The 27,596-nt window shown below is 50.9% G+C and overlaps 1 protein-coding gene across 4 annotated transcripts in view; it reads left to right on the top strand.

Moving 5' to 3' along the window:
* Nucleotides 1-4,451: 4,451 nt before the first annotated feature.
* Nucleotides 4,452-27,596, top strand: part of NCKAP5L (NCK associated protein 5 like) — a 29,631-nt gene continuing 6,486 nt past the window's right edge. For 2 of the 4 annotated variants that reach the window (XM_070621225.1, XM_070621224.1), the window contains exons 1-7: nucleotides 4,452-4,736; nucleotides 20,873-20,934; nucleotides 22,018-22,176; nucleotides 22,917-22,985; nucleotides 23,095-23,133; nucleotides 23,834-23,953; nucleotides 26,707-26,820. In XM_070621225.1, the coding sequence (XP_070477326.1) occupies nucleotides 22,054-22,176; nucleotides 22,917-22,985; nucleotides 23,095-23,133; nucleotides 23,834-23,953; nucleotides 26,707-26,820 (465 nt within the window). In that variant the 5' untranslated portion in view covers nucleotides 4,452-4,736; nucleotides 20,873-20,934; nucleotides 22,018-22,053. Of the gene's footprint in view, nucleotides 4,737-18,056; nucleotides 18,266-20,872; nucleotides 20,935-22,017; nucleotides 22,177-22,916; nucleotides 22,986-23,094; nucleotides 23,134-23,833; nucleotides 23,954-26,706; nucleotides 26,821-27,596 lie in introns of those variants that run through there. The other 2 variants (XM_008512621.2, XM_008512618.2) reach the window with 2 other exon arrangements.

Here is a 27,596-nt window from a genome sequence, read left to right as displayed (position 1 = left end):
TAGGCCACCAGGGCTGGCCCTACTTGGTCTTTTTTTGGAAACCTCTTGGGCTCTAGTGACAGCAGTCAGCCAGTTGTCTTGATCTTTCTCTGGAGACCCCTCTAATGATGCTGCTCCTTAGGGTTCTGCTCCAGACCCTCTTCTCCTTCATGATCTCCACTCCATGGCTTCAGTTACCGCCTATGATCTGATGTTGTGATGACTCACAAATCTCTTATCCATAGTCCAGATCTCTCTGCTGAGCTTCAGAATTATTTATCCAACAGCTTTATACATCAGTCCTTCCCAACCTACTCCCTATCATGGCACACAGAAAATGATGGTGTTTTCATGGCAACCCACCTTACTGAGACTGCTCTCTGTCTGAGGGAGCTCATGCTGCCCTGAGGGTTGAGAAGATCCATATGCAGCACGTCTCTAACCTCTTTCTGAAGCACGACATTTGGGAAGCACTGACCTCTTGGACAGACATTTCCACTTGGACATCCCCCAGGCATTTCAATGTCAATGTGTTTGGAAGTGACAATATCATCTCCCAAACCTGCTCTTCCTCTGGTGTTTTCTATTTCACTGAGTGGTCCTACCATCTGCAAGTTACTCAGTCCAGAGGTCTTGGCTTAGTTTCTGCTTCCCTCCACTTCCAATCCCAAGACCTGCTGATTCTACTACTATTTATTTTGTGAAGTCATCTTCTCTCCATCACCACTATCACTTTCCTAGCCCAGAGCACATCATTTCTCATTTTTCCCTTCAATTGCTATAAAAACTTGACTTCAATCTTGCTCTCTCTAATCTATTCTCCACACTACAACCACAGTGATCTTTCTAAAATGCAATTCTGATTATGCCACCCCCCCTGCTTAAAACTGTTCAAAAGCTCTGCCTTGCTCTTAAGATAATGTATGATCTTCCCACTGTTTACCTTTTCAGTCTCATTGCTTATCATACCCCACATGAGTTCCACTACCATATGCACAGTGCCTGGCATACAGTAAAGATTCAATAAGAATTTTTTGAACAATAAAAAAGAGGTCAAAGGACCTGAGCAGATCCATCATATCTGTGCCAGGTAGGAGGTTTCAAAGCACATACTGGCAGTGCTGTCAGAACCCAAAGAACATGATTGTCCCATGTAAGATTAAGCAGCAATAGCAAAGATCTATTCCTATTCAGCAAATGGACCAAGCATTAGCCTATCCCCAGCTCCTTTCTTCCTCTTATTGACCGGGAAAGACATCAAGAATGCACTCAGAGTCAATCCAACCTGGATAATAGCCAAGTTATTAAAATGTCTTGAAAGGCCAGTTACCAACCTGACCATCTCACGATGTCAGGAATTCTAAACTGGGGTCAGTTTATCAACCAGTGTAACCAAATGGCCACAATGCCAAACCGAAGAATGAAGATGCTCCAGCACTAAATGAATGACCATCATAGTACTGAAGCAGAGGGCCCCATTCAAAGTACTGTTGTGAGCAGTGAGGGGGTGGTTCCCTGAGATGCCATCTACCAGTCAGTCATCAGCACTATATGCACAGTTAGACCACGCCACCAAACTGGTTTGTTACCAACAGCTTGCAGCAACCAGAGACCTAAGAGGCCTAGCTTGTTTTGTAACACAGACAACTCAAGTAAAGAAGAACGGAAAACCAACTTTGGACTTCTGTATAACTTTTAATAATTTAAGTGGATATTACCTCTGAGGAGTTAAAGTGTCTTAAGACTCATCGAAGACAGAAAGTGATCGTGGAGCAATGGTAGCTACACTTCTTTCACCTCTTGTCAGTGAAGATGAAGGTTTGTGAAGCGTAGAGATTCTGCCAAAATCTGAATGCCTAAACTTTCAAGTGTGCAAGAGCCTTTAAGTAAGGAGGGCAGGTACTTGCTCTGACAAGTGAAGATGTTCTGGCTGTGTTTATTAAACAAGGGCAAACATCTGAATGAAAAGTGAAAAAATCATCTAAATGGTCTGTTTGCTTCCAAAAATTTAGTTATTTGGAAACATCCAAAAATAGTCAGAAATGCCTGGCAGGCTCTTAAGGTTTTTCCACCCTATGGCATTGGAATGCAACAGATAGATGGAGTTTTACTGGACTTTTAAGCCCTTGAGGAAAGGATCCTGTCTAACTTTTGTTGTACACCCGTGACTAGCCCACTGATCCCTATTCACTAAATGTTGGATGACTGAATGAATAAGAATTAATCAATGCTGCAGAATTCCAAAGAAGCCACTATCTATCATCAAGAAATAAGGCAGGGCCGGCCCCATGGCCAGGCAGTTAAGTTTGCGGACTCCACTTTGGTGGCCCAGGGGTTTGCCGGTTCGGATCCTGGGTACGGACATGGCACTGCTCATGAGGCCATGCTGAGCTAGCATCCCACATGCCACAACTAAAAGGACCCACAACTAAAAATATACAACTATGTACTGGAGGGCTTTGGGGAGAAAAAGGAAAAATAAAATCTTTAAAAAAAAAAAGAAAGAAAGAAGGCAATGGGCTGGCCTCATGGCCAAGTGGTTGATTTCGTGCACTCTGCTTCAGCAGCCCAGGGTTTCATCAGTTTGGATCCTGGGCGCAGACCTAGCACCACTCATCAAGCCATGCTGAGGTGGCATCCCACATAACTCAACTAGAAGGACCTACAACTAGAATATACACCTATGTACTGGGGGGCTTTGGGGAGAAAAAGGGGGGAAAAAGACTGGCAAGAGATGTTAGCTCAGGTGCCAATCTTTAAAAAAAAAGAAATAAGGCAAGCTTTCTCAGAATTGAAAACATGTTCACAAAAAGATTTGCACAAGAATGTTTATAGCAGCCTTATACATAATAGCCCAAAATTGGAGACACCCAAATATCCATCAACTGGAGAATGGATAAACAAACTGGCATATTCATACAATGGAATATTACTTGGCAATAAAAAAGAAGAAGAGTACACATAGCTGGATCTCAAATACATTACTAAGCTAAAGAATATAGATGGAAAAGAGTACATACTGTATGATTCCACTTATGTGAAATTTGAGAACAGACAAAACTGTGTTGATAGAATTCAGAAAGTTGCAGGGGGTGGGTGGTGGTAGGTAGAGAGTAATCAACTACAAAGGGCGTGAGGGAGTTTTCTGAGGTGATGGTTCAGTTTGAGGGGTTACATAGGTGTATATTATTGTTGAAATTCACCAAATGGAACACCTAGGATCTGTGCATTTTATTGTATATTAAGGATAAATCAATTAAAAAATTTGTTTTAAAGCAAAGGCAAGAGAGCTGATGGGAGTAACCATCATAACATCTTTTAGGTTCCAATAATAACTGTCCTCAGGTACTGTTTTCATCAAGCTACCCCTATGCTCAAGAATCCAAAATGACTTATCACCTGTCCTGTCAAATCCATATCCTCATTCTGAGCTCCTCCATACAAAACCTCCTCCCACTTCCCACCCTACCAAGGTAATCTGCTCCCTGTCCCATGCAGATAATTTGCTCTTTCCTACCTGAGTTTCCTGCCTGGATCCTATTCAAGTTCTCTCTGCTCTTCAAATCTTACTTTAAATTGAGGAGCCTCCTTAATCAAGAGAGGAACTATTGATTAATCCTAGCCAATTTGAGCATCCTATGTTCCCTAAGTTTTTTATTCGTTTATTGCACTAATATGATGCTTTAATACATCCCGTGAATACTGGCAACAGAAGCAATTTTAATAAAATGGGCAGAGACTGTGGCTAGGGATCCCTTTGTATTTCTCTGCAGAACCCCATTCAGAACCTGCCTCAATGGGCCAGACAGTACAACGCAGACTGTGAAGATTATACGGTATCCAGACAAGGGCAAATGTTTAACCAAGGACCAATGAGAGTGGTATTGAGGGAGCTCTGAGGCCCTGCAGAGGCCTAGGTGGGCTGTTGGCTTTTCCTCTTTTCAAGCACAAGGTAGTTCAACAGGGAAGGAATTCGTCCCCGCCGAGGTAGCAAGTAGCTGAGAACAAGGTTGCATCCTCTTTCTGCTCAGCCTTCCCTCCTCCTAAACCAGTGAGGAAATGGCCAGCACTGCTCTGAGGAGCGCAGAGCCTGTTCCCAGCGTGCAGTTTTCCGTTTTACTAGGAGGACCTGACCCCTGGGGGAAGAAGAGGGAGGCGGGAGCATTTAAGGCCAAGGAGGCACTCAATCCTTTTCTCATAGATTTACACCCAACACGTATGCAGTGAAGCAAATTACAAACACCGACGCTCACAACCACATACACACGTGCACGCCCAGCCCCACAGAAGCAGATGCGCATGCCCAAGCCTCTGCGCGTACCTATTTAGTTTTCTCTTCTATAGATGCCCCCCATTCCACCCCCGCTCGGCCCAGCCCGGCTTCTCCTACCCCGGCACTGGGGAGGTTTACCAGGCCCGACCTGGCGGGGCCTGGAGAGAGTGTTTCTCTAAAGGGGGGAGGGGAGGTCCTTCCCTTTGGGGCGGAAGCGGCGCGCTCAGACCAGGCGGACTTAGCTCTCGTCCTGGGAACATCTGGAGGGGGCTGGGAGGGGCGCGCAACCAGGGCGAGCGTGGATTGGCTGCGCGGGAGGAGGGAGGCGGGGTCTGGGCGAGGGGCGGGGCTCACTGGCCCCTTTAAAGCCTTGACATCAAGAGGCGGCCCCAGCACCCCCCCTTTCTCTGCCCCCCGCCCCCGAGCCGCGGCCATGGACCCGGCGGATCCGGCCTGCCCCAGCCCAGCTCGGCACCTGATTTCGGTGAGTTCCGGGCCTACTTGGGATTTAAAGGGCGGCGAGTGGGAGGTCTGTAAGCCCCGGGCTGGGGGTGGCGGCATGGAGGGCAAGGCTCTCGTGGCAGCCTTGGGTCGGAGGGGGAGGCGCGGCTTCCTGCCCGGACCTCGCTGCCTGCCCCTCCCTCCCGCAGCACTCTCCCCGAGGGCTCCGGCTGCGACTCTGTCCACCCCACCCCACCCCCTCCCGCCCCCCGCGCCATCCTCGCGCACACTCCGTGGCCCCGGAAGGGAAACTTTCGGGAGAGGGGGCATGTTCCGGGGGCTGGTCTCCCTCCCTCTTTGAAAGCGCTGACCTTGCCCCAGCTGCGCACCCCACCCCACCCGCATGCCACCGTCGGGGTGCAGCTTAGCCATGCCGGGTTGTTGCAGGGGACTGGGGAGGCTCTCCCCTAAGCGCAGGCGCGGGGACGAGCCCCGGGCTCCTCTGTACTCCTTGCGGTCCCCGTGGCCTGGGGCGGTAGGGCGTGGGGGAGATGAGGAGAGGCGGAGAGATCAGGGTCTCCGGGAACAACCCTTCGATGGCTTTGGGGGGCTGCGGGAAGGAATAGGGGAACCTGGCGGGCTGAACACTAAAGAGAGGCTGAGGAAGAGAGAGGGGCTGGGCAGGGAATGGGGCCAGTGCCTGCAGAAAAGGCTCTCTGGGTCCTGGTTGCGGTGCCAGAAGAATGCAGAGAATGCGTCTGTGCCCGACACTCCCCTGGCCTAGGCCGACCACGAAAACGGCTGTCCGAACCCCAGCGCCCCTTTCCTTATCCTGGGCCCAAGGCCCCGCGGTCTCTCCTGCCCTGGCACTGCCTCAAGGGCACGGAGGGCCCTCACCTCCCACAGGCCTGGTTTTCCAGGTGTCTCGGGGCTTTCCACCCAGCCTGTCCAGCTGCCACTTCTTAAATGCTCGCCATTCTGAAGAGCCAGGGGTCTTAGGCTGATGGGTTCCTTGGCCGCAAAGGCAATGGCTCTTATTTCCTCTCTACCACTGCCTCCCTCCCCCGGGTCCTCCTGCCTGAGTACAATTGTCTGCCAGAGGTAGTGTTGGAGGCAGACCCCTGGCACAGGGGTGGTCCGGGGGACAGTGGAGAGGGGGTCAATGTCTAATCATTCTGTGGTCACTACCTTTGGGGAAAATGAACTTAGCCCACTTGCCTTGTACAGACCTTCTCTTGCAAGACACTATGCCAGCTAACTCTGAGATTCCTTGTCTTTCTTTTTTTTTTTTTAAAGATTTTACTTTTCCTTTTTCTCCCAAAGCCCCCTGCTACATAGTTGCGTATTTTAGTTGAGGATCATTCTAGTTGTGGCATGGGGGACACCGCCTCAGGGTGACTTGATGAGCGGTGCCATGTCCACACCCAGGATTCGAACCGGTGAAACCCTGGGCTGCCAAAGCAGAGCGTGCGAACTTAACCACTGGGCCACGGGGCAGGCGCCATGAGATTCTTTGTCTTTCAAGAAGGGAGACACAAAATTCGGTTCTCATATTGGTTCCCTATCTTTCTAAGAACAACCTGGGATCAGTGGGTTTCCTACCTCAGAGAAACACATGTATTCCTGTCTGGGGAAATATTCCCACATAGTTCAACTTTGTTTTCAAAGTCATGGTCTATGTGTGAGGAGGCATCTGTCCTCATGCCTGCGGTGGCTGGGACCCTCCAGCATTTTTCTCCAGTTCAGGCCTTTGGAAGAGAGTGAGAAGCAGGAGAGGCAGATGGCCTGGGCCACGGGGAGGAGGGCTCTTCCCCAGCGGACAGGTGGAAACCAGTGTGTATGACTTAAGTTGCTATCACTATGGACTGGGAGTCAGAAGCTCTGGTCCCTGCTCTTCCTAGCTTGCTGTGTGACCTTTGCCAAGGCAGTTTGTCTCTCTGGGGCTCTTTTCTCTCATCTGTAAAATGAAGCAGTTGGAGTTGAAAGCCCTAACATTTCCTTCCGCTTTTTGACATTGTGTGGTTCCCCTGATGAGTGGATATGGAGGGGAGAAAGGTCCTCTGGCAGCGTGGTTCAGTTTGTAGAGGTAGGTGTTGGGTGCTGTGCTTCTCAATTGCAGTGATTTAGGATTAGAGCCTTGGGTGGAGGGGAGCAGACTCCCTTATCCTGCCTGAGAATAACCATTGTCCTGCTCATCCCTCTGCCCTGGGCTATGAACTCCTGCTGGCTGGGGTTTGGCCCATCCATCAAGGCTTCTGGTGAAACATCCTGGCAGGCCAGTCTTTGAGTTGGGCCTTTGGGGAGGAGTTGGGAGAGGAGGAGGCAGCCAACGGCCAGCAGGGTAAGCAGATTCCCAGGAGACAGTTTGCATCTCAGCTGTTGGGACTTGTTTTAGGATCTGGCCCAGGGAGCACAGCACGCTCATCTGCCCTCTTATGGGAAGAGGACAAGGAAAGTCCCACTGCTGTTGCCCATCCCACCCCCTGGCCCTGCTCACCTCACCTTGCGCTTATACCCCCAGCTCCCAGGCAGGGGCTTCAGGATCCTCCCTGCTGGCTCACCCAGCACAACCAGCCCCTCAGGCCCTGCCATGCCAGCCAGGCAGCAGCACGGAGAGGCTGCCCCACCCCACCTTCCCCAGCCTCCTTCCCTCCTGGGGGTAGGGCTTCCTCAGGAGTCAGGCTCTCCAGGTTAGGACTTGCTCCCTAACCCAAGAGCCAAAGGCCTTCACATTCTCTCTATTCCTTTTCATCCTTGGTCTCCCAGGTGCTGAGGGGGATGTGGAAGGAAAGGTGGAGACGTAGTAGTTAGGGAGGCCGTGCGATTGGTTGGATCTGGGGCACGTACTCCTGCATTGCTTTTCCCTCTGCCAACTCCCTTGGGCCTGGGGAGCCCTCTTTCCTGGCCCTGCTGCCCATGGGACTGAAGCTGCAGCAAGAGGTATTTAGGTTAGACCCCAAGGAAGCCTTCCACACTGCTAGGAGCCCCTGGAACAGAGAATGGAAGCTCCCAGGGAGGTCAGTTTCCCAGAAAGTGGTTAATGGTGGAGTCCCTGTCAGAGTGAAGGATGCGGCTGTTGCTAGGCAGAGGCTGCTGTTTCCTCTTGGGGTGTGGCTCTGAGGCTGGCCAGCCAGAGGCTCCGTTAGAAGCAGGAGGAGAGAGGACCCCTGCCTGATAACCAAAGAGGGGTCCCTGGCCCCATCAGCCCTGGGTCACTAGAACTACAGCTCTCAGAACAAATGCCTCTTCTTGCCTCTGCTTCCCCCGGCTCCTCCTCCAATTCACCACCACTACCATGGTCTGCTTTGACAGTCCTCGCCCAAACCTGGCAGGCTCCTCCAGCCCCAGTCTGGCTGCACTAATGGACTGATTGGATTTACTATACTTGGAGTTTGGGATTTCTGATTGAACATGCAAATTTATGTAAATCAATCTGGGATCTGCTGCCACATCAAAACAACATAGAGTCATAGGCTGGAAGGAATCCTAGAGACCGTCTAGTCCAACGCCCTCGTGTTCAAAATGGGGAAACTGAAGTCCAGAGGGGGAAGTGATTCATATGATGATGAGTGTCAGAGGCAGGGCTCCTGATTCTGGTCTAGTGTTTTACAGGGTACCGCTCTGCCTTAATCTCTCATGCATGAGGGCGCCTGGCTAAATTTAAAGCAGAGAGGGCAGGTCTTGAGCCTGAGATTACAGAGAGCTGAGCCCTTGGAGGGTCAGAGTGTTGTCTCAGGGCCCCCCAGGGGCTCTGATCAGCTCTCTAACATGCTGAAGAAAAATAACTTCAAATCTCTTAGAACAACATGCTAATATTTTCCCCCAGGCCCTGCCCTGGAGAGTTGGAGGACAAGGTCATTGGTTGCTGCCCAGCTTGGCCCTTATGGTTTCCCCAGTGCTGAGATTATGTCTGTTCTCAGCATCTCTCACAGTACCAGGCACACAGTAGGCTGTGGATGGATCTGCCTAGCAATGCCTCCGTGTTTACCCTTCCATCCACATTTGAGTCTCGGCCACTTCTCTGCATAGCCACAGTGGGAAAAGAACTTTGGTCTTCTGTGACTCTTTGCCCACCCTCCCCTGCCCTCCTGGAGGGCACAGGCCAGCTGGGCCTCCTCTGCAGGTTTCTGCAGCAGTGACAGACCAGGCAAGCCTTGCTGTAGAAAGGATCTCATTATTTTAAGCTCAATGCCAAAGCTCAAAGAGGGCTGTGGAGATGGGCTTGGGTCCCCAAGAAGCAGTCTCCACTTCTTGACATGTTTTTGATCTAATGCACCTACCCGGCTGCAAGGTGCCCCTGCCCCACTTCATGGACTGCACCTGTGGCGTGGGGCTGTTTGGAGGGCTGAGCCCTCACTTACCCTGTAGTGCCTGCGCATGTTGCAGAGAGATGGTGTTGATGCTCAAAGCAGCTGTTGGCCTGCTTTGACATACTTTGGGAGAGTGACTGTATGGGCTGAAGATCAGAGGTCCCGAATTCCAGCTAGGACCACCACCAGGCCCTGCTGCAGCCCACGGTGGAGCTTGGGACACATATCTGGGGTCTTCCTCAACCTTCACCCCAGACACAGGTCTGGCTGTCTCTGAAAGGAGTGCCCTTTTCTTCAGCGTCCTCCCAAAATGCAGCAGGCACGGAGCCGGCACCTTTGGTTCCTCGCTGCCCAGCGCTCCTCCACCCCTGTATCCTTAGCTCCATGTGAGGGGAAATTCTTCTCCCTGGGCCTCAGTTTCCCAGCCTGTGCTGATGGATTAATAACACATCATCATTGGGGTGTGGCACCTGCTCGATAATTACCATTTTCCCACCTCTGGGAGTTACGCAGATGAAAGCGGCCTGAGGAAGCCAGGCTGTTATTAAGGTGAATTATCATTGCTGTTATTACTGATTTCTAAAAATCCAACAGCCACTGAGAAGAGCCCAGGCAGGCACAGCACCCTGAACTTTATGCTAGTCCCTGAGCTCTGGGAGTTCTCCAGGATCCACTAAGTTTTTTTCTTTAAATGTATAGATTTTTTAAAAGGAAAGACACCCCTTTCTGCTGCTCATGCTGTTGCCTGCAAGGCTTGACTGGTGGGTGCTGCTTCGGACATTGATCTGCACTTCTCTCTCAGGCAGGGCTTGAGATCTTCCCTCCCCGAAGACCCTCTGGGTAGGAGAATGATGAGGATTTTCCTAGATGAGACTGTGAGGGGCTCCGGAACTCCAGGGGTGTGGCCCTGGGGTTCTCAGCAGCTGCAGTTCCCAGGGGCTGATTCGTTTCATCCCCAGCTGGCTTGACGTGGGGGCTGTAATTGGCCCTTTTGTGTGAGGATCTGTTGAGACCCCCCTCGCAGGGGTCTAGAATGAACCCAGCTCTTACCTAGGTGGAAGTGGCCTTGACCAGCTTCTGAATAGTTTGGTGCTACCATGCCACACCACAGCCCAGGGAAAGATTCTGGGAAGAAAGAGAGTGAAGACATTGGCATCCCTTGGCCGGAGTCCCCACAGTCATCTGGGCACACCTCCTCACCCCTCCCTTGTCCCAGCGGCTTGGTCCCTCCTTCCTAACATGGGAAGAGAGTAGATTGCCCCAGCTGAGAGAGGCTTTAGAAATCACCTCGTCAAGTGGTTATTCCTTCTAACATTTTTTTTTAAGTTTTATATTATTTTATTTTTTCACTAGATTTTTTTGCATAATTCAAAATGATACAAAAAGGCATAGATTAAGAAATCTCGCTCCCACCTCCACCCCTTCTCCCTCCATAGAAAATCACTTATTAGTTCTTACATACCCCTCAAGACCTTCTTGACACAACAACAAATACATATATATGTTGTTTTTTTCCCTTACCCAAAAGATGGCATAAAGCATATACTGTCTTCGTCTGTCACCTATTGGCAATATCTGGGTGTGCATAGATTTCTCCTGCCACCTCTGTCAGGTCTATGGCCTTTACCACCCACCCCAGTGTCCCCCAGTTGACCCCAGGCCATGAGCAGAGTTCATTCACCTGTGTATGCTGAACTTCATTCAAATGCCAGGGTTTAGGCCAAAACCAGCCTCTGAGGAATTCTCAGGCAATGGCCAGCCCTTACTCTGTGCTAGATGCTGTGGTAGACCCTAGGGGTACCATGGTGGTCCAAAAAGTCCGTGTTTATCAAATAATTAAACAGTTACACAATTATAGCTGTGATGAAGGCTCCAAAGAAAGGACATGTACTGTCAGAGCAAGTCGTCAGGACCTGGCCCCCCCTTGGTGTGTGTGGGAGTGTGCGTGTGTTGGGGGAGGCACGTGTCATGGCACAGCACACGAAGCTAGGGCAGGAGTCTGGGGCTACACCTGCAGATACGGTAACACATGACCTGGAAAGCTGGGTTTCTCCAGTTCAGTGACTTCTCTTCTCTCTCCTCCCCGTCTGTGGGGTATTCTGGGCCACTTGAGTTTTGTGTCCGAGACAAGGAGCCCCCTTCCTGCCAGATGGTACAGGTAATGCCTCCTCCCCCACCCCCACCCCGTTGCCTTCTGTTTCCCCAGCTCTGGGCCTCCAGGCTCCTGAAGCTGGAGCCTTCCTTTCCACTGTAGGCTGAGGGGAAGTTGGGGGGTGTTTGCTTCTCGCTTCCTCTGTAGACAGCATCTCACTTCCTGTCCCCGGGGCTAGGAGAAGGCTAAAGCTCTTGGCTGTGCTGTCCCTTCCTCTCTCCCCGCTCTGCTTTCCTGGGAAGCCTATGGGCCCCATAGGAAGACAGTATCAAAGCCAACAGCTTCTCCCTAAAGGCCCTGCTGAGCTCCTCATTCCCAACCCCCCACCCCACACGAGGGGTCCTATCTTCTCAGCTGCAATCCCTTTCCAGACCTGATCTCATCCTTCTCTTCTGTGCCCTGCAGGGATAGAGGAGTCAGCACTCACCCCATTTTACAGATAGGAAAACTGAGTCCCAGAGGCGTTCTAGGCTTCATCTAGAGTCATGCAGTATAGCTGAGCCAGAACTGGATCCAGGAAGTCTGACTCCCATCTGTGGGCACAAACAAGAGCCAAGCCCACTGGGGGCTTGTGGGCGAACCAGGGCTGCTTTCTCCTCCCAGAGCAGCGCTGGCAGCTTAGATGGTCACCTCTGAGCTCTGGCCAAATGGCATCCACTGAGACAACACTGAAGCTGCCTGGATGCAGAAGGCGCTTGGGCAGCCAGATCCTGTTCCCTTTGAAGCAAGAGACCAGGATATGAAGCTTGGGGGAGTGAGCACTGGGGGCTGAGTATGGGGGGCTGGGAGGGTATATGCCTGTAAGTGCAGCCTGGGAGCCAGCAGGCTGTGTAGCCTCCCAGGCCCTTTTTCTCTGGGATCTGAGAGCAGATAGCTGACATCCCAATAGTCAGCTCTGCTATCACCTCCAGGAGCCTCTCTGCCTCAGTTCCTCCTGTGGGACCTAGCCCATGTCTCTGGTTACACCCAGGATGTTGAAAAGATGCTTACTCTCCTATTCGGTCGGGAGATAGGAGAGGAGTTTGTAACTGGCATGGGCCAGGGGACCAGGAAATACGCACCTTCAAACGCTCTTCGATCCAGCTGCACTGAGTCATTCTGTTTCCATACACACCCAGAGAGTTCTGCCTCCTCTGCTTATGCCTTCCTTCTGCCTGGGACGACCCCCTCCCCTTTCCTTAGACCTAAACCCCACCTATCTAGAAAGGCTCAGTTCACTTGATGCCTCAAATTCTAAAAAACTGTTCCAGCTCCAGCTTAATATTTCTCTCCTGATTTTTAAAGTTCCCCAAAAGACTCCCGTTGTGGAACTTCCTTCACAGTCCAGTTATTTACCTGAATATCTTACATCCCTTGCTAGACTGAGAGCTCCAGAAAGGCTGAGAAGAGCTGGTCCATCTCTGCACTGCCCGCCAGTACCCAGCCTTGTGCCTCAGGCTGAGTGATCTGTCCAAAAATATCTACAGAATGAACAGATTAGTCCCATTTGCCAGAGGGAGTCACTGAGGCCTGGGAGTGGGTTGGGAGCTTGGAAAAGGTCATATCAATGTTAGGGACAAATTTGAGGGGGGATAGTTAGGGGTCTTTAAGGGAACCTGATGAACCCATTGTACATTCTCACCTGTCCCTTCTTTCTGGTCTTTGTGTCTGGGATGAAAGGAGATCCCCAGGTTCTGGGCCTTGTTGGCAGGAGCAGTGCACTGGCAGACAGTGTAGGGGGAGTACAGAAAGGCAGAGCCCCTCTTTAGAGAGCTCCCCTTCTGACAGGGACGGCCCTTCTTCCTCCCAGGGGAGTACTAGAGAACAGGACGCATTACAGTTTTAAATACTGATCCTGCAGGACACACTTTAAGAAGAGAGATCAGCGTGGGCTGCATCAGTCCAGGACAGCTTTTCAGAAGAGTTGCACTGGGGCCAGACCAGGGCAGGGCTTCCAGGGTCGTGTAGAGGGCTTTGGTCTGTTCCCAAAGCAGTAGGAGGTCATGGGAAGATTTGAAGCGGGAGGGACACAATCAGATTTACAGTTTTAGAAAGAAGATTGCTCTGGTAGAGCTCCTTGGAAAGTGATCGCCGGCAGGGAAAATACAAGATAAGCCTGGAACATCTTATGGTGCCAGAAAGTAAGCAAATGTTAAAAAAAAAAAAAAGCTTTTAAAATAGAGGCATGTTGAAAGGACACAGGAGCCAACCTGAAAGAATTCTCAGTGGCCAAAGCTGGAATGTAAGCAACGAAATAAGTGATGATAATATTGGATTATAATACAAAGAATGAAATAAATATCCTTGAGTCCATACTGATATAAATATGTAATTAAGTAAATAAATGGGAGTGAAGGCACAGCTCTTCCTTACAGAAAACTTCCGATTAATAAATATACCAGGAACGAGGGAAATCGAAAATTATCATTAGAACACTGTAGTAATTGCTGGAAGCAAGATCCACTGATGAATCCTAAAGTTGGGTGAAAATTCAAGCAGAAACAGGATATTTGCATGGTCACAAAGTATTGCCTCCCAAAATATTTATTAATTACAAATGGAAAAATAGTAAATTTACAGGGGAGAAATCCACTAGTAGACACCACCTAACCAAGTGATCAAGGATAGCATCGCCAGTAATAAGGCATCTCAACATCATGGATACCCCTGAAATAATGCATTGAGAAGGGCATAGCACCTCTGATATTCTTTCCAAACATCCATAACTTCAATCTAATTGGAGAAAACTTCAAACAAACCCAAATTAGGGAACATCCTCCAAAATACTGAACAGTTCCTTCCAAAGTGTCAAGGTCATAAAAGACAAAGACTGAGGAACTGTTGTGAATCGTAGGAGACTAAGGAGACATGATGATTAAGTACCATGTGGGATCCTGGATGAGATCTTGGACCAGAACATCAGTGGAAAGGACATGGTTGGAAAAACTGATTAAGATCTGAATAGTCTATGGTTTCATTTTTAAAAATTGTTCTGCTAAAAAAGATGTAGAACAGTGAAAAGAACATGCTGCTATATCTGTTTTCTTAAAAAGCATATGCACACACACAGATAATGCACACACAGAAGTAGAGGTAGAAGGTGGCTGGGGGAGAAGAGGAGCATACTAGACAAGGGAAAAGTTGTCCAGGAGGAACTGGTCACCATCAGGAAAGTGAAAAGACAACCCACAGAATGGGAGAAGATATTTTGAAGTCATATATCTGATAAAGGACTTGTATTCAGAATATATATAGAATCCTTACAACTTGATCATAAAAAGACATAACCCAATTAAAAAATGGACAAAGGATCTGAATAGACATTTCTCCAGGAAAGATATATAAATGGCCAGTAAGCACATGAAAAGATGCTCAACATCATTAAGCAGGGAAATATAAATCAAAACCATGAGATATCACTTCACATTTACTAGGGTGACTAGAATCGGAAAATCAGACAGTAAGAAGTGGTAAGGATTTGGAGAAATTGGAACCCTTATTCACTATTGATGGGACTATAAAATGATGTATTCATTTTGGAAAACAGTTTGACAATCCCTCAAAAAGTTAGTTACCATATGACCCAGCACTTCCATTCCTAGGTATATACCCAAGAGAAATGAAAACATACATGCCACAAGAACTTGTACACAAATGTTCATAGCAGCATTATTCATAATAGCCAAAAAGTGGAAACATCCCAAACGTCCATCAACGAATGAATGGATAAACAAATTGTGGCATATCCATTCTATGGGATATTATTCAGCCATAAAAAGGAATGTAGTACTGACACCTGTGAACCTTGAAAACATTATGCAAAGTGAAAGGAGCCAGTCACAAAAGACCACCTATTATATGATTCCATTCATATGAAATGTCCAGAATAGGGAAATCTATAGAGACGGAAAATAGATCAGTGGTTGCCTAGGGTTGGGAATGACGAAGTGCTAACTAAAGAATAATAAAAATGTTCTAAAATTAACTGAGGACATGCTTGCACATATCTGTGAATCTACTACAACCCACTGAATTGTACACTTTAAATGGTGAGTTGTGTGGGATGTGAACTATATCTCAAAGCTTAATTTTAAAGTCCAGGAGGAAGTGGCCAACAGAGGCAGTTGTGCCTGAGAAGGCAAGGGGGACTGAAAAATCTTGTTTGGATTTAGCATTGTGGCAGTTACTGCTGACGTCGGACCAGGCTGAGGAAGGAGTGAGAAGTGAGGATGACTTTTTTTTGAGAAGTTTGGCTGTGAAAGGCGGAAGAGGACAGTATCTGAAGAAATGTCAGGGGAAAATTATTTTAAGATGAAAGACACCTGAGAAGTTGTAAAGGCAGGTGAGAAAGATCCCTTCAGGAGGTAGATACTGAAGAATAAATGGGGAGGGACTGGGGCGAGAAGGACTGGCCTTGCCTGGGAAGAGGGCAGCCCCTCTGCTAGGACTGGAGGAGATGAGCGTGTACAGGGGATTCCTGTGGGGCTGGGAGTATGGTGGCAGGAGATTTGAGGGGATTTTCCCTCTGCTGGCTTTCATCCTCAGGAAACAAGAGGGGAGGTGATAGGCCAGAAGTTTGAGGAGAGTGGAGAGGGTGTGAAGTAGTGATTGCAGAGAAGGAGACCGCCTAACAGTTGGCCTTGGTAGGGGTGCCAGGCAGGACTGACGATCTGGCTGAGGTGGCTTTCCTTTGGTGAGGAAAGAGTGAGAAACAGTGTGAGCAAAAGCCTGGGGACAGGAGTGAGTGTCGAGTCCTGTCCTCTCCTACCCCCAGCCTCTAGACAATGTGGAAAGAAGCATTGACCTAGAATGTTCAAGGGAAGGAATCCCAGGTATCTTCTAGAACTGTGCTGTCTAGTACAGTGGCCACTGGCTGCATGTGGCTATTTAAATTTAAAATTCAGTTCCTCGGTTGGACGAGCCACATTTCAAGTGCTCAGTAGCCACGCGTGGCTAGTGGCTACAATATTAGACAGCACAAAATAAACATTTTCATCATTACAGAAAGTTCTGCTGGGCAGCACTGTTCTAGAATAGTGATTCTCAAACTGTCTGGCCTGAGGACCCCTCTATGCTCTTAAAAATTGAGGACCCCAAAGAGCTTTGGTTTATATGGGTATTGACATTTACTGTCATATAAATTAGAACTGAGAGTTTTAAACATTTAATTAGTTCATTTAAAAATAATAATATATCCATTACATGTTAATGTATTTTATGAAAAATAATTATGTATTTTCCAAAACAAAAAAAAAATAGTGAAAAGAATGGCCTTCTCCTTCCTTTTTGCAAATCTGTCCTGTCTGACTTAATGAGAGCGGCTGGGTTCTCGTATGTGCTTCTGTATTCATTCGGTGTGATACCACATGTCACATAGTCTCTGGAAAATGCCGCTATATACTCATGACAGAACGAGAGTTAAAAAGGCAAATAATGTCTCAGTAGTGTTAGGAAAATAGTTTTGACCCCGTGGACTCCTTGCAAGGCCTCAGGGTCCCTGGACCACACTTTGAGAATCACTGTTCCAGGACAGCCTCCACTTGGCGTGAAGGAACTTGTCCCTGAGAGACTGAGTGATTTGCCTGAAGTCACACAGCAGGTAAATTACAGTGTTGGGACTAGACTCTAAATCTTGTGCCTTCTGGTCTGAGGCTTTTTCCAGTACCCTTGGCTGCAGAGCCCCTGGCGTGTGGCCCTATAAATAAACCCATTGTGTTTGTGTCAGAGCCCCTGGCCTATACAAGCTAGCAGCTGCTTTTTTTGTTGTTGGGTTATGCTGTGGACAGGGCACGTGAAGGATCCGAGAGGAGAGATAAGGGTGTTGAAATCTATAAGCCTTTGGCAGAAGACTGATGCTACTGTCTGTTTGAAAGAACCCACACCATGCTGTGGAGTTCCTGGAGTGCCTGTGCAGAGGAAGTTGGAGGGGGGGATGCAGTGGGCCCCTTCCCCATGGACATGTGCCTCTCAGAAGGGCTATTGTGTCTTGGGGCCAGTTGTCAGGAGGAGGGAAGGAAATTCTCGTCTGCCCTCTTTCCCCAAGGGGGAAGGAGACCAGTTAGAATTTTTAGGACTAAAAGATGCTTTTGGCCAGGGATTGAGGTGGCCACTTTCAGGCCAGGAATGGCCTGAGGCCTCTGTCCTTATATCCCTCCCCACACCCCGTGGCAGCCCAGGGCTGATCTTGTCTAGAAAGGAGTGTTTGCCGTGGGTGCAGAAGTTGCTGTTTACAAGTGGACTCTTGGGTGTGACAGGGATTCCAGAAAACAGCTGGGAGGTCGGGGGGAGCCAAGGGGGAAACGGTTGGTGTTACGGATGATTCTGTTATTAAAGTGAGCTTTTCCATCTCTGCCTTCCCACAGCTGCCCAGCCCTCCCCCACCTCCTGGTCCCTGGCTTCTCTCCCTAGAGGACTCTAGGGGGAACAGCTGGTGAGTGAGGGGCTCATGAGGGCCAGAAGGCCTTGGCTAAGGGCCTGGGTAAGGGAGCATGGAGGACAGGCTTGCTGCCACCTCTCTGGCCCCTTCTTGCCAGGTCTGGACTCCCAGTTCAGGGAGGGGTCTTGCCTGTGCCCTGGCTAGGGAGGGGGTAGGAGCTGTAGCCCCTACTCCTTTGATCTGGCTGACGGAAAGGCCAGGACAGTCAGATCTCGTGGAGCCTAGGTGACTGACTGGGCTGAAGAGATAGTGGTCACCTGGATTCACTCAGTGGTTGGGCTGAACCAGCCATGTCCCCAGGTTACCCAGAGACCCCTGAGCAGCTGTTCCCCCTTCCCTGTCCCTGGCCACTCACAGACTGCCCTCCACCCCCTCTGAAGGAGGGCCAGAGAGACTCTGCTCTTCCTCCCTTCCCCTCCCTCCCTCCTCTCGGCACTGAGGTCACCTCCCTCTGAATCAGGCTTTTGTGAGGGGCGGGGCTGCCCGTTGGCAGTTCTGGCGGGAGAAGCCACCAGTTCAAGTTAGAGCTCCCACCCTCTGCAGCTCCATCTCTACCCAGCCTGGCCGGCATCCTGCCTTCTAGACCCAGCATCCAACATCCGGGACCACTGGAGGAATGTTTGAAACCAGGGCCATCCTGAAAACCCCAGGCCAGGGGTTTTCCCGGGCCCCAGGTGGGCCTGAGCACAGAAGCTGTGAGTAGGAGTTGTGGGGCCCAAGGGAGGAGGAGGGTGCTCGGCCTCTGGGGAGAGTGGCCCCACTGACACCCAGCAGGGACAGCCACTAGGGAACTGACCTGGGTGGTTTTTTTCTCATGAGATTTAGGCGGAAAACTCAGACTCTGAGGGACCAAATTCCTAATGAGGCTCAGACTGGGAGCTGAAGGTGTTGGTGTCTCTCTGAATCTTAATATTCCATAAAGATGCAGGCAGTTTTCTCTTTTACCACAGAAATCTTGAACTCAAACTGTGTCCTGCTCACAGCGTGCTCCTCCCCAGTGCCAAGTTTAAATGCAGGCTTCTTCAACAGTCCAGGCTGACAGCTTCCTGTCCTCTGCTTGTGGCCCTGCAGACACAGAGAAGGCCCCTTGTCCTGAGTTGGCCAGACCACCTCAGCTGACGGCAGAAAACTTCTCCCCAAAGTCGGGCTGAGTCACAGCCTGCCTTCAGCCGACATTTCCGGAGCCTCTGCTGGGCCCAGCTGGGGATACAGAGACAGACCCACAGGACAGAACTGTTGCTCTTGGGTGGCTTATCACTTGGAGGGTCTCCCCCAGATCACAGTGTGACTCAGGCCTCCCTGCCCTGGGGCCCACAGGGGCTCAGATTGGGAGGGTGGCAGTGGTTGGCTTTGTCGGGTGTTTTGGGTCCCCGCCCTCCTCGACACATAAAGCTACACCTGCATAATCCACAGCCAGCCCTCGAAATCTGGGCCTCATGCCTAACCTGGATGCTTTTTTATTTTTATTTCTTTAGGAAAAGGTATTCTGCTAACCACCTTGACCCTTAGTTTGGTTTGTGTTTGTTGTGTGAGGAACATAAGACCTGGGCTTTCCCCAGCAGGATCTTTTTCTCTTTCTGGCCCCTGGACACTGCCCTGTTCATCCCACCCGCTTCCTTCACCCTCCCAACGTTTTTCTGTCACTCTCTCCAGCACTCCCTCCTGTACCCCAACCCTTCAACTCCCTGGAAGTGTCCTTTGGGGAAATGAGCGAGAGGGGATTCAGGGAAAGCTAGTGACCCACAGGGGCAGGCCTCTCCTAGAGCAATGGGAGCAAGAGGCCGGAGGCCCAGAGATGAGCGTTGTGGGTGCAGTGGAACTGGTCAAATGGTGGAAGTACCCTGAGATGTCTGTAACCCCTATTTTTTTATTTTAAGCCCCATTTGTATGTCTAGGAAGGAGGATATTTAGTGAATTCTTTTTTTTCCAGGCCTGTCCATTTCTAAATATATTGAACATAATAATGTTATGAGCAAATGAAGTTATACTCGATACATTTCTATGATGTTAAAATAACAAAGGACTTCACATTGTTTTGGAGTATTAAAAATAAGTATTACACAGTTTTTCCTTTTCCTCTAGTTTTCAGAAGCCCCCTTCCCACTGTGGTACACGCCTACACACACACACTCTCTCACTCAGAAAGAAGCTTCTCCTGCTTTGCTGTTAGCCTTTCTCTCTGGGGTGTCAGGCAGAGAAGAGTGAAGGCTGGGATGGCCCTGGGGCTGGAGAGCTGGCAGGGCGGGGTAGCAGTGCTCTCAGATGCTCAGCTGCCCCTACGGCTGAGACCCCAGGGTGAGGGGCCTGGGACTCAGGGTCCGCGTGCAGGTGAACAGAGGGAGTGGCAGCAGGCTCCGAGGCCAGACTACATTGCGCCTCAGTCAGGGTGTGATAGTATGAGAAGCCTCCATTTGTTGACACTCTATATACAGTATCTCATCTTATCCTCCAACAGCCCTTTGGGCTAAGTATTCTTAACCCCATTTTACAGAGGAGGAAGCAGATGTTGTAGAGCTGGGACTCTCCCAGATCTGTCCACCTGCAAACCTCCAGGAGCCCTGGGACTGTAGGGAGCTCACAGAATGTAAGGAGTTTCTAGTACAACTTGTGTGTACAGAGAGGCTGCATACGAAGGGGGAGAGTCAGGCCTGTCCAGTGCTTGGTGAACCAGCCGTATGATTTGGACAGTGTCCTTTGCCACCAGAGCCTGCGTCCTCACCAGGTTGGCGTCCCTCCTTACAAAGTGTTTAGGAGAATCAGATGCAACAGTGGATGAGAACGTGCCAACATGCTGATTGGCACTCAGGATACACTCAGTGTATGTGAGTGTAACTTCCTGTTCCTTGGTTTCCTCCTGTCAATTCTAGCTGTTGATAATAGCATTTAACTCCCTTTGTGGTTAGGAGGATTAAAGAAGGCAGTGTATGTTGGAGAAGGACCGCAAAGCACCGTGTGTGGCTGTTCATTCCCGTCTGTTATCTGAGTGATTTCTGGCTGAGCACTGGGGACCTTTGCCCTGGCTCTTTCCTCTGCCCGGAATGCTCTTCCCATTCCAGGATCTCATCCAGACTTCATTCAGGTCTCTGCTTCCCTGTCACCTCTCAGTGCCTTATTGGGACCGGACGTATGTTCATTGGTTTATCAGTGTTTTGTCTGCCTCCTCAAGTAGAATGGAAGCTTCATAAAGGGAGCGCTTTCTCTGCCTTGTTCATCCCAGTGGCCCAGCACCTGGTACGCAACAAGAACCTGATAAATGCTTGTGGGATGCTTGGCTGACATCATCTGCCTCTGTCTTTCCACAGGCAAGGTGACCATTCTGGCTACTAGAGTGAGTGTGCCAGCCTGGGTGAGGAGGCAGAGACAGGTGAGGGGCTTTGGAGCCTGTGCATGCTGGTGGTGGGGACTGGAGGAGGAGGGCTGGGGTGGGAGAGGCATCCCCTGTGCCCCACTGTGAGGACGGAGGAGAGAGCATTCAGATGCCTGGTGGGTGAGCTGCGGAGGGCTCCTCCCTTCCTTGGTCCAAAAGCGCAAAGCCTCTTTTGTGGGGGCTTTGATGAGTCAGGGAGGCAAGTAGTCGATGGTGGACTGGAGGCCTCCACCCTTTTACATTAGGAAGGGTTTCCCATCTACTGGAAATTCCTACAATATTTGTGCCAAAGAAGGAAATGAGTGCTTTCCTCTAGGAGAGAAATTGAAACTCAAATGGAAGATGAAGACTAGTCAGGTAAAGCCAGTAACTATGGCAACAGTCTGGTGGGGTTGGGGGATCATGTAACACAAATCAGGTCAGAACCCTGGCTGTGTTGTGTTCAGCTGATGATAAACTAGTCCGTTTAGTCGTCAGTCTGTCTCTTACGCACCAGGAATCACACCAAGAAGTCTGAGTCTGGACAGTGACATGAATACAATGTCCCTGCCCTCACAGAGTTGACAGTTTGGGGGAGACAGTAGCAAACTGTGCAAGAATGGCACCTGACCCAGACGAGGGTGGGAGGCCTGAAGCATGAATAGGAAAGAGCCGGGGGAGGGTGTCAAGAGACTCCTCCTGAGGGACCAGCATGCACAAAGAGGCTGGTCCACTGGGGCCTTGCTGGAAGCAGGGAGCCTCGGAGGCCCGGGCCGCTTCCCACTGTACCCAAGAGAGGATACACTGTGCCAGTCTGAGGCCAATCTCAGCGGAGAATTCAGGTTTCTCATCTCCTGGCAGTGTCTCTGTGACCTGTGATAGGGTGAGTGCAGTTATAGGGGTTTATAAAACAGTGGTCTTTGTTCTTAAGATGGGAAGAGTGTGTTTTGTGTCTCTCCTGTGACTGGAGAGTCTTAGCCTGACCCTGAGTTGTTACAATGTCTGTGGCACATTGGTCACACTGATCTAAATTCCAAGAATACTGACAAGTTTTGTCTTTGTCCTTCTCCTCCGCTTACCTCCTCCCTGTGCCCTGAGTAGCCTGCCGGGGCTTCTCTCACTTGTTCCCACGGCCTGATGTCGGAGGCCATGGACCAGCCAGCCGGGAGTCCAGGAAACCCAAGGTCAGAAGAGGGTGGTGATGGCAGCATGGAGCCAGGCACCTGCCAGGAGCTCCTGCACCGACTGCGGGAGCTGGAGGTGAGGCACGGGGCAGGATGGGGGTGGCGGTGCTGGCCAGAGCCCTGGGGAGCTTGCTGTGGGGTTTTTGGGTGTGGGTGGACCTTCATCTCAGTCCGCTTTGCCAGGCTGGAGCAGAGCTGAACATTTCTTTAGCAGAGCTCCTCCAACAAGCCCTTCCTTGCTCTTAGCTCTCCAACCCGGTGCCAGCTCAGGACAAGAGGCATGTACAGAGTGGAGCTGTCCTAGCCCTCAAACGTCTCCCTCACCCATCTTCTCCCCCAATTTCATGCCCCTGCTGGCTCCAAGAAAGGAGTGGTCACAGAGGCCCCGGGAAGAAGGGTTTGGATGACGCGAGACTCAGGAGTTGAGGGACAAGGACATGGATCCTTAAACTAGGCCCTTTGCCACATTCTTGATACCCTGCCCTCCTGCCTCCAGCCTCCTCTGCCTTCTCCCCAGGGAAATAAGGGTTACTTTTGGCACCTCCCACCTTAATTCCTCCTGGCCACTGCGTCTCTCCAGCCCCTCCAACCTCACTGACTGAGATTGGGGTTTACAGAATCCCCATCTCGGCTCTGCCTGCCTGATGCCCTCAGTCCGTCTCTGCAGGCCTCCCCATGGCAGAATCCGACCAGAGCCAAGAGCTGGCGCAGGGGTGTAGGTAGTAGACTCTTGGCTCTCCCTTCCCCAAAATCAATTTGCCCTGGAGGAAGAACAATCCTATAGCCTCCTTCTTGCCCTCTTGCTCCCTCCTGCAGGCAGAGAACTCAGCACTTGCCCAGGCCAACGAAAACCAGCGGGAGACCTATGAGCGCTGTCTGGATGAGGTCTGTGGGGTCTGTAGTGGGACTGATGCTGGGGCGGGGACATGGCTTGTCTGCTCCAGGCAGAGGCTGCATTGGCTGACAGCTCTGCCTCGGGGTTTTCTGTCCCCAGGTTGCCAACCACGTGGTGCAGGCACTGCTGAACCAAAAGGTAAGTGGCCACGGGAGACATTCTCACTTCCTAGCCCAGATGCCCTGGGTCCAGCAGGGGAGGTCCTTCCTGGGGATCCCTGAGTCTGCTCACCTAGGGGCAAGAGGAGGGGACTTGGTGGAAATGGCCTATTAGCAACTCCAGTGAAGCCCCCGCCCCCGCCTTGGACAAGTCCATACTGTTCTACCTGGAGGCAGGGGAGGGCTAGGTAAGGCCAGATCTCTGAGTTATGGTGACTTTGATTTGAGCTGAATCCTTCCCTTATCCTGGCCCCAGCTGGTTTCTCCAGGTTGTGATGGCCCTGACAGCAATGATATTGTGAGCATAGGGTGTCATCTGAATATCTATCTACTCAAGTACTGTGGGTAGCTTCTTGACATCTGGGCCACTCTGACCCCCTGCTCTGCCTCATATGGGCCCTTCTTTGATGTATGATTTCTAAGAGGTAGGGGGTTGGCTCCAGGAATGGGAAAGGCGCCGAAGGGAATGAGTTTTATCTCCCACCAGGGGTGGTAAACTTGAGACAATTTATCATCCCCAGAAGATGTGATGGCTACAGAGACAGGCAGGCTCAGCTCCGTCATAGAAGGAGGTTGCAGGAGAAGGGCCCGCTGCTCTGATGAAGGGCACTGTGCTAGGACCACTCTCCTTCTCCTCACATCCTCTTTTTGTCTTCCTGCACGTCCTGGGCGGGCGGCAGGACCTGCGGGAGGAGTGCATCAAGCTGAAGAAGAGGGTGTTTGACCTGGAACGGCAGAACCAGATGCTCAGCGCCCTGTTTCAGCAGAAGCTTCAGCTCACGACGGGCTCCCTCCCTCAGGTGGGCTCAAGCACTTCCCCTTCCCTCTCCATAGCTCAGCTTCCTGCCCCAGCCCAGCCCCATCAGCATCACGGTCTTTTCTCCAAGACACCTGTAGAAGCAGGCTGTCAGCCATTCCCCTGTTCCTCCCCAGCCAGGGAAGGCCCACCTAGCCTGATAGATCTGAGCCTTAGATGGGGGAAACTCCCTAAGTCCCCTCAGGCTTAGCTGTCCCCCCGAAGTGCTCCCCACCCAGCTGAGTGGCATCCCTTCTTGTTGACCGAGAAGGTTCTTGCTTGCTCCCGCCCTGTGTGGGGAGATGGGTGGAGGCTGAAAACGTAGTTATTTCAAGCTCCCAAGTGGCCCCTTTGGCCACTGAATTGCCTCTTCTTGGCCAGGGGTGGGGCCGGGTGTAAGAGCCCAGTGCTTGGTGTCACAGAGAGGTCAGGAAAGGCACTTCACCCTGGAGCCCTGTGTGTGCTCGTAGCTGCAAATGCTCGCCTGCCAACACATAGGCATGGCCGCAGACGCTGGGTCCTGCTTCTAGCCCTGACACCTGCCTTACCCGGGAGAAGCGGGAGGCTACTGGGAATGGATCTTGGGCTCAGTTAAGATGTCACTTGGGGGTCACTCTGTCAGGAAGCCCCAAGGATGGGGTAAGACATAGAGGTGGGAGGATCAGGAGCAGCTCCAGGTACCTGAGGTAAACAGCAGGTTCTGAGGGGTCAACCAGCACACCCCTGCCCCCGACCCCTGCCAACGTTGTGTGTATCTATCTGGATTTGTGTGTCTGCCCCATGCAAACCAGGCAGCTCTGGGCCCCCAGACTCTGAGCAGGATGTCTCTCAGCTCCCTGGGAAGCCTGACACCTGGCAAAGGAAGCCTCGTCACCATGGCCTTTCTGGAGCCCCATCCACCAGGCCGGCGCAGAGCTGGGTCTGAATCCACCGCACTGACCTGGTGGCTCTGCGGGCCCTGGTCTGTCCCTGCTGCAGGGTTCACCCTGGCAGCCCCAGAGGCCTGAGCACACTGGCTGAGCTCACCCCGTCCTCGGTGACTGGTGATAACAGAGGTGTAGATCATCCTTAAATCACTGATTTTTTTACTTAAATGAATTCTGGGACATCTTGAGGTTTGGGGTAATAGATTTATCTTCCCCAGAGGTAATATGACATCATGGAAAGAGCATGAACCCTGGCCTCAGAGAAGCTTGGGCTGAGTCCCTAACTTAGCTAATTTTTAGTTGTGTGACCTTGGGTAAATTAACCTTACAAACCACAGTTTTTCCCTTATAAATGAAGATTAAAATACCCATTTTGCAGGTTGTTCTGAGGATTAAATGAGATAATATATAGTAATCGGCCCATAGTAGATAGTGGATAATTGGCAGCTATTTTTCATTATTAATGTTATTCCCAAGTGGTGCTTTGCTAGGACAAAAGCTCCATTGGGCAAATGGTAATTAAGCTCTTCCTGTGAGCACTGCCTTTGCCAACACACGTTGAATTGGACGACTGTGCCCTGTGCAGAGCAAGCATACCCCTGAAGGCTGGGCCTGCTGGGAGCTGAGGCAGGTCTACAGACAGCCATAGTACAAAGCAGGGTGTGCCAGTGCAGTCTAGGAGTGCAGAGGGGAGAGAGGCCATCAGAGATGGGCTGGGGAGAGTTCCCCTTAGGAGGAGACATTGGACCTGGGCCTTGATGGACGGGAGATTTAAAAAGAGTGGAGTAGGGGTTGGGGAGGAGGGATTCCCTGTGGAAGGAACGGAGCAGGGAACAGCAAGCTATTCAGCTGGGCCGGAACAAAGGACATGTGAAGGAGCTGAGTGAGACAGGGAAGACCCGGCCAGCCAGGCCGGAATACCAGCAGAGGAGTTCAGACTTGTCCCCACAGGCAGTGGGCGGGCATAGGAGGCTTTGAACACAAAGATGCTTTAGGGAAAAAAAAGAAACAAATGCTTTAGGCTGCCTTGTGCACAGGAGATTGAAAAGCCACCGAACCAGGTCAGGGAGAGTGAAATGCTGAGCAGCATCCAGGCCAGAGGTGTGAGGATCTGGGCTGCAGGAGCATCTGCAGATGGCCAGGCTGGAGGGGAGGCTGAGAGACCCACAGAGACAGGGTTTAAATGCTGTGGAGAATGAGGGTTAAAGCTGACTTGTATCTAGTGGAGTTGCCTAGGAAAGGGAAATGACATTTTTAGGTACTGTGTAACCCACGATTAAATACTACCTTCATAATCCTCAGAGTACGGGTTTTACATGAGACCAGTTAGGGGAGACAGTGATAACTTCCACCGTCTCTTTTCTAGGCCCCAGTAACAAAGGCCTCTTCCTTTGGTCTCAGCCATCCCTGTGATGCTGCGGTCACAGACAATCAGAACAGGAACAGGTCTCGAGGCTCGCCCTCTCTGTAATAGAGGACGAGACCCCACAGAAAAGCAGGGTGGTCCTGCAGTCACAATGGGCACCCAGGTTAGGCCTGCCGCCACCCTCTGGCCAGGGGCACTCCTCTTTCTCTGAAGCCCCCGACCGGTCCCACCTCCCTGCCGCCTGGCCTTGTGCTCTTTCAGTCTGCCTGTGCTGTGGTCTCCCAAGGCTCCTCTGACCAAGTGGTGGGGACAGTGGTGAAAGCCACACCTTGGGCCAGGAGACGTCCTTGAAGGGACAGACTTGGAAGGACGTTTTCCTGCCCCTGGGTGAGAAGGCCTAGCTTCGTGAGGGAATAGGGACCCGGAACAGACAGCGCCCATGCTAACGCTGCCTCTCCCCTGCAGATCCCACTCACCCCACTCCAGCCACCATCAGAGCCACCAGCCTCTCCCTCCCTGAGCTCCGCCGAGGGACCGGCCGCCTCACTGCCTCTGGGGCACTGTGCTGGGCAGAGAGAGGTAGGAGGGCTGGGCACGGTGGTCTGTGGCTTTGCTGGCCACAGGTTCGTCAGTTGGTACTCCATTGCTGTTTTCTAACGAATCCCAGGGGAAGAGCTGCTTCCTGGTGCACAGATTCTTGTCCAGGCTGGGTGTGAGCCCTCAGCTGTCAGCCTCATACCCAGAAAAACAGATCCCCGCCCCCAACCGCGGGCCTTTGCAGCAAAGGCGTTAGTACTGCAGTAAGACTCCTAGTTAACCCTCCTGAGCTCTTACTCTGTGCCAGGCACTGTGCTGAACATCTGGACACCATTTATCTTATCTTTTTTTTGTAATTTTTGGCATGAATTTCTACTTGTATACATATTTATTTATCCAAGTCCAGAAGTATTATTCATTTATTCTTTTGTCTCTCTGGTTTTTCTTATTTTATGAAGTTGAATATAATTACCATCCCATTTTACAGATGATACTGTGGAGCTTAGAGGTTAAATAACTTCCCAAAGGTCATATAACTAGTTAAGTGGTAGACCTGGGACTTGAACCTACAGAGTCTGGCTGCAGAGCCCATGTAATTAACCACTATGTCAGACTGGACTGAGCCAGAGAAGGGGCAGGCAGAAGCAGGGAGGTACTTGCAGTGGAGTCATTCTCCACGGGGATCAGGTCAGCAGGACGGCTGTTTGACCTCAGAGGGCCTGGGTTGGCTGCAGTAGCTGACTTAGGACTTGGCCACACCACATCCCCTTATGGAGTCTCTGTCTTCTTTCTGGAGCCTGAAAAATGGACATGCCTCT

This window comes from Equus przewalskii, chromosome 5 (assembly GCF_037783145.1).
Source record: "Equus przewalskii isolate Varuska chromosome 5, EquPr2, whole genome shotgun sequence".
In the NCBI taxonomy this organism is placed as follows: Eukaryota; Metazoa; Chordata; class Mammalia; order Perissodactyla; family Equidae; genus Equus; species Equus przewalskii.
The sequence above is the reverse complement of the archived record's forward strand: the minus strand, read 5'-3'. Positions and strand labels throughout refer to the sequence as shown.